General features: G+C 36.7%; 1 protein-coding gene across 1 annotated transcript; it reads left to right on the top strand.

The window, feature by feature from the left end:
- The first annotated feature begins 2,141 nt into the window (after positions 1-2,141).
- Positions 2,142-6,097, top strand: LOC108345849 (proline-rich receptor-like protein kinase PERK1). The gene is made up of 8 exons (XM_017584671.2): positions 2,142-2,936; positions 3,433-3,969; positions 4,126-4,212; positions 4,304-4,374; positions 4,546-4,622; positions 4,920-5,067; positions 5,266-5,427; positions 5,577-6,097. Exons 1-8 carry the CDS (start codon positions 2,330-2,332, stop codon positions 5,889-5,891), a joined length of 2,004 nt encoding a protein of 667 aa, XP_017440160.1. The 5' UTR covers positions 2,142-2,329; the 3' UTR covers positions 5,892-6,097.
- The last annotated feature ends 647 nt before the right edge of the window (positions 6,098-6,744 follow it).

A 6,744-nucleotide genomic window follows, 5' to 3' on the forward strand; every position in this document is an offset into this window, starting at 1 on the left:
TATTCAATGAAAAAGTCTACCAAAATATTTTAATATCGAATAATATACCTCGTGAATAAGGATTATATATAATATCTAATGGACTCTATTTGTTAGACTTAAGATTTATAAATTTATCTTGTTTTAAATTTTTTAACTTGCTTAATTACATTTAATATGTTATTATTTAGTTGTGATTTAATTTACTGCATAAATAAATACCTGAATGTCTCTTATCATATTAATCAAAGTGTCTTCAACCATTTTATTCATGCAAGCATGTAAGTCGTCCTTCTCCTTATAAAAAATAATTTAAAAAATTAATATAAGGTAATAGTGACTTATTTGTCATTATGCTGCAAAATATTGTTATTTTTTTTCTCTATTTTATTTTTATCTCTTTATGTTGTGCTTTATGTCACACAAAGATTTTGTATAAACGTAATTTATCTTATTCTTTTTTATTTTATGAATAAACATGTCCATGTCTTGTTGCGTTGTGCGATAGTGTGATCCAGCTGCTTATTTAACTCTTACTTAGAGTAACAGCTACTATAAATATTAATTAAAAAAAATTCTACTCTTTCTGCAGAATGGGTTACCTAATATTTGACTCAGTATCAATTAACCAATCATAAGAGGATAACCCTATAATAAAATCGAGTTTAAACAACTAGTTTTCACATTCAATATTTTATTTAATAATTATATAAGTTTTGTAAACAAGTGGTTTATTATTAAATTCTTTAAATATAAAAGAAATAGCATTTGAAGAAGAACATCTACTCTATTTTTGTCCAATTTATTCCCCATGTTAATGAGTGTTGGTGAATAATTAACTTTAATAGCTTGATTACAAAAAAAAAATTAAACATTTGACATTTGAATTTAAGCACCAACTGAGTGAATCAGCAGAGAATTCAAATTCAAATTGAAACTACGGTGTCTTGATATTTATTAATATTGGTAAGTAGCAGTAATTGCTAATATCTTTTAATTAGTAATTAAAGTGGGAAGGAAAATTAATGCTAAACTCAATGAACACGTTAAGACCATTAATTAAATTCATAACTTTGTAAGAAATTATGGTTAACGTGGAACATAACGGAACACTATCATTTTTTTCAATCTTCTTCGATTTCACGGCTCAAGACCTGTAATTACGGCGTTAACTAATAAACACGTTACGGATTTTAACACTCTATTTTTGTTTTCTAATTCCGACAAAAATTATTTAAAAATAAAATTATAACCATACTTTTAATTTTAAATATACGAGATTTGGGAATATATATATACACCGTCTGCGGAAACCGGAAACGGAACACTGGAAGAGGTTTTCATTTGGTAGCTATTTTTATATTTTATTTATGAGTTCGCTTTTTGCAGCGGAGAGTGTGTTAACGGTTGAATACCGAATTCAAACGTACCTTAATTTATTTATTTAATAAAAAGTTGATTTTGTTGATTATGATATTTGAGTCTGCAATTGTCATGTGCTGGACTTTGTCTTCTTCTTCACGACTTTACGTAGGACTGGGAACACGGTTACGCCCATACGTTAATTTTAAATATTAACTATTAAATATTTAATTAATTATTTTTTCTAAACAAAATTAACCCATTTTTTCAACTATCGACGCGTAGAAAATCCAATAACTGGATTTTGTTATTATATATCGGAAATGATTTATTTTGCCGATAATGAAAACTAATTGCAAACGAAAATGCAAACAAATTCCGGCAAAGAAAAAAAAGCAACCGTCGCAATGTACCAATGCCTTCTGTTTTAAATTTAAATTACTTATTTCTTATTTTAGTTCATGTTTAAGTTGATTGTCATGTAATATATAGATAAAATAAAATATAATTTATTAAAATTATTTTAGAACTTATTTTATATAATTACGTTTTTTTTACATGAATAAAACAAATGATATCTTACAACTAATTAAATTAATTAATTAATTAACTGTAAGAAGAAGGTGTCCGCGGCGCATTCGTGTGGGGCCATGTTACCCGTTTGTCTTCGCTGGTTGGCTCAACCAATAAGTTTAAATTAATAATAAAAAAAATGAAAAAAAAAAAGTGACAGTGAGACTGAGGAGCAGCTTCAAAGGTGATAGGTGAGAAAGAGAATCTACGGTTTTTTTCAGATAAAACGCTTTCTTACTTCGACGCAAACCATTCTTCGTTGTCTCATTTTTTTCTCTCTCTAAGCCGTTTTAGAGAGAGAGAGAGAGGGAATTAAACATAAGTATAAACCTTGTTCTCTTCGACCTTAATCCTTGCCAAGCTTCTTTGTGTGTTTCGATCTCAATTCTTTTTGATTCTGTAGCTGTTCTCAGCAATGTCAACAGCCCCAGCGCCGTCTTCGCCGCCGTCCAACAGCACCGCGCCTCCGCCGTCGACCCCGTCGGCACCACCGCCCGCCACACCTTCGGCACCTCCTCCTGCGACTCCGTCGTCACCTCCACCTTCACCTCCGTCATCTCCGCCCCCAGCGACTCCCTCCGCTCCTCCGCCGGCGACACCTTCTTCGCCACCTCCGTCGACTCCGTCTGCTCCTCCACCGTCTACTCCTTCGACTCCATCCCCGCCGTCAACCACTCCACCATCGAGTTCTCCTCCCTCGCCTCCGTCTGGTTCTCCTCCCTCACCGCCGTCGGGGTCTACACCATCGCCACCTAGTAGCGGTGGCGGCGGTGGAAGCACTCCAAGTCCACCGTCTCGGAGCTCGCCTTCTCCTCCGTCCGGATCGAGTCCAACCACGCCTTCGCCTCCTCCGTCGTCTTCGTCTGGTATTTCGACTGGTGTGGTGGTCGGAATCGCCGTGGGGGCAGTCGCGGTTCTTGTTGTGTTAAGCATTCTTTGCATATGCTGTCGGAAGAAGAAGAGAAGACGCGACGAGGAGTACTATGCTCCGCCGCCGCCGCAACCGCTGAGGGGACCCAAAGGTGAGTGAGCTTTTTGTTTTTGTCTTTTGACATTTGATCTAATAATTTTACTGAAAAAGCCTTTCACGTTTTTGCTAATTTTATTGATTTTAAAGTTTTTTCGTAAATTGTGCTTGGTTTCAAGATGTTCTCAATGTTTAATTCCTCAGTCGATTCTCTTGCCGAATCTTTTTACTTATGAAAGCACATTATGAACTGGATAAAACTAATAGCATGTATTTTCTTACAATTTGCTTCTAGTTTTTTTCTTAGTTGTTAAGGTTTGTTTGTTTGTTCTGATTCTTAAAAAAATGAATGGCTGCTTACTTTGTCTTCTGGTGATGTTCAAATGTATTAGAGTAGTTTGTTCAAACTCTTCATTAAAGATTTTTTTTTCTTTCATTTAGCTTCTCCAATAGCAGATTTTAATGTCAGACATATTTCGTTTAGAAACTGTTCTTACTCTTGAAGAAAACGATAATTACTTATTTGATGGTGTTCTCTTCATAATTTTTAGATGATTACGGTGGTCCGCCGCGTCAATGGCAGCACAATGTTCCTCCTCCGCAAGATCATGTGGTTTCAATGATGCCTCCAAAGCCATCACCTCCACCGGCTCCGGCTTATGCTGCTCAACCTCCTCCACCTCCGCCTCCTTTTATCATCAGCAGTGGCGGGTCTGGATCAAACTATTCAGGTGGCGAACCACTTCCTCCTCCTTCTCCGGGAATTTCATTGGGGTTCTCTAAAAGCACTTTTACCTACGAGGAGTTGGCACGAGCAACGGATGGATTCTCTGATGCGAACCTCCTCGGACAAGGTGGATTCGGATATGTTCACAGAGGAATTCTTCCCAATGGCAAGGAGGTGGCAGTGAAGCAATTGAAGGCTGGAAGTGGGCAAGGGGAGCGTGAGTTCCAGGCTGAGGTTGAGATAATTAGCCGTGTTCATCACAAGCATCTTGTATCTTTGGTTGGATACTGCATCACTGGGTCCCAGAGGTTGCTTGTTTACGAATTTGTTCCGAACAACACAATGGAGTTCCATTTGCATGGTTGGTACTCCTGATTTTTGCTTTCCATCACAAGATTCATTTAAAAATTCTGTTTGGTTGGTCTATCTTTTCTGCTGAAAGTTGGCTAAGCACCAACTTCTACCACTTGCATAATGCTTTTGATGGAAGCGGTCTTCGTGGTTATTTCCACTGCAGGAAGAGGACGACCTACCATGGATTGGCCCACAAGACTAAGAATTGCTTTAGGATCTGCTAAGGGACTGGCGTATCTTCATGAAGATTGTATGTTTTTCACCCCTGATTTGTTTTCTTCTGCTGTTGTTAATTTATTTATGTTGACCTAAATCTTTGTTTTCATTTTCTGCACGTTCAGGTCATCCTAAGATCATCCATCGTGATATCAAATCTGCCAACATCCTTCTGGATTTTAAGTTCGAAGCAAAGGTGTGTTGTTCTGCCACATGTCTTTCTCACAACAGCACAATTTGATAAAACAGCTGTTCATTGTTTTACCTGATTTAGTCTAATTGATAAAAATCATAAAACTCACTTCCATTGTTCACTTTTATAATGTTATTTGAATTTGTGATCGAATTGCTCTTTATTTGTTGACAGGTTGCAGATTTCGGTCTTGCTAAGTTTTCTTCTGATGTTAATACTCATGTTTCTACACGAGTGATGGGGACTTTTGGGTAGGGACACACTTTCTTCTTTCTATCTTTTCATGGACGAATTAACTTACGCCATTCTTTAATGATACGAGAGATGGATAAAGAGAGTACATCATAGCTAAAAAATTCTCAAACTTTCAACTTTAGTGGACTATTTTATGTCTCTGTGGCGTGCCATGTGTGATTGTTGTCAATTTTCATCGGTCTTATTGCTGTCAAGTGTCAACAACAGTTTATAAGGAAAACCAAGAACAATAATCTGGAACAAATATGTTGTTGTTTGAATCTCACGTGTCGTGCTTCAATTATTACTTACAGGTATCTGGCTCCAGAATATGCTTCTAGTGGAAAACTCACAGACAAATCAGATGTTTTCTCCTATGGAGTCATGCTCCTTGAGTTAATAACTGGACGGCGACCAGTTGATAAAACTCAGACATTCATGGAGGATAGTTTGGTAGACTGGGTAAGTATTATTTCATTCATCGATTCTGGGAATTATTACTTTTAACTCAGAAATTCACTGTGTATACATTTATGAATTCATATGTTAATTTCTTAGTTACAAGTAGCCAAGAAATATAGAGGTTTCTGTGTGTGTTTTGGAGCAGAACATGGTTCTGCAGAGCAACTCTTGACTAAATCCATCTTTATCATATCACAGGCTAGACCTTTGCTCACACGAGCTTTGGAAGAAGATGATTTTGACTCTATTATTGACCCAAGGCTTCAGAATGACTATGACCCTAATGAGATGGCACGAATGGTGGCATGTGCCGCAGCTTGCACACGTCATTCAGCAAAGCGCCGACCAAGGATGAGCCAGGTAAATCAAAGTACTTTGTTGTCATTTTTCATGTAATCAATATGCTAAGGTCATACATAGGACAGTATGTCTTGCATTTTTTTGTTACACATAGAATGAAGAATATTGAATTGGCCTAAGATACGAGACCATGATCCTTGTATCTACAGGTTGTGCGTGCTTTGGAAGGAGATGTGTCTCTAGCAGATCTTAACGAAGGAATCAAACCTGGACACAGCACCATGTACAGTTCTCATGAAAGTTCAGATTATGATACTGTACAGTACAGAGAAGACATGAAAAAGTTCAGAAAAATGGCACTGGGAACTCAGGAATATGGTGCAAGCAGCGAATACAGTGCAGCTACAAGTGAGTATGGTTTAAACCCATCTGGTTCGAGCAGTGAAGCGCAGAGCCGCCAAACCACAAGAGAAATGGAAATGAGAAAGATGAAGAACAGTCAAGGTTTCAGTGGAAGCTCTTGATTCTTATTAACTGTTTATGCCTTTATCTTCTGTATAAATCTATATATCCTTCCTTCATTTCTTGCCAATGCCACTCTTGATTGCTTTTTACTGACATCTCTCGAGAGACTTACCAATTACTATAATTTTTTTTCTTTCCCAAATTGATAATCTTTTGAATTGTATTTATCAGGGTATACAAAAAAATAACACAGGTCCATTCTTTATTTTTATTTTTTACCCTTATTTGGCTATTCAGCTATATAGTGTTGGAAATGGATTGCTGCTTCAAACCTTGTTTCACAATTTCCATTGTTGCTCGTGTGTCAACTTTTCTGTTTGTTGAAAGTGGGCTGGTTTTGTCAAACGTTGTTATCAACTTTGCGTGTCTCAAAATGAAAATATGTTTTTTTTTTATTACTTTTACCTAAATTGATTTCTCCCAGAAGACACAATGAGTTGCACCCACGTTGTTTTAGGTCTGTTCGACGGCGCATGTTGTCGTGTGGGAACTGTATGAGTCAGCCTGCAAACGTGGGCACAACAAGTTAAGAGGTTTCATCAAATCACGGTGTGTCTGTTTAGGAGTTTTCAAAAATTGAAATGACTAGGTAACAGAAAATGATAAATTTAAGCTCGACATGGTCTTTCGACATGGAATACCATTTGCGGGATGATTAACTTTTCTGAAAAAGCTTGGTTTATTGAAGAATTAATCTTGGTCAGAAAAGATCTTAGGTTATAGACCTAGTCATACTTTTAAAAGTCGCCTGTGTTATTTTGGTTGTTCTGGCATGTGGATTGCAAGATTCGTGCATGTTAGATGATGAAAAAGGATAATAATATATATATATATATATATATATATATATAT

This window comes from Vigna angularis, chromosome 8 (genome assembly GCF_016808095.1).
Source record: "Vigna angularis cultivar LongXiaoDou No.4 chromosome 8, ASM1680809v1, whole genome shotgun sequence".
Lineage (NCBI taxonomy): Eukaryota > Viridiplantae > Streptophyta > Magnoliopsida > Fabales > Fabaceae > Vigna > Vigna angularis.

What these genes read in the sequence shown, in the direction of transcription:
- LOC108345849 (XM_017584671.2), top strand. Translation starts at nt 2,330, where the DNA reads ATGTCAACAGCCCCAGCGCCGTCTTCGCCGCCGTCCAACAGCACCGCG. An exon ending in AATGGAGTTCCATTTGCATG is followed by an intron (nt 3,970 to 4,125) that starts GTTGGTACTCCT and finishes TTTCCACTGCAG; the next exon opens with GAAGAGGACGACCTACCATG. An exon ending in GGCGTATCTTCATGAAGATT is followed by an intron (nt 4,213 to 4,303) that starts GTATGTTTTTCA and finishes CTGCACGTTCAG; the next exon opens with GTCATCCTAAGATCATCCAT.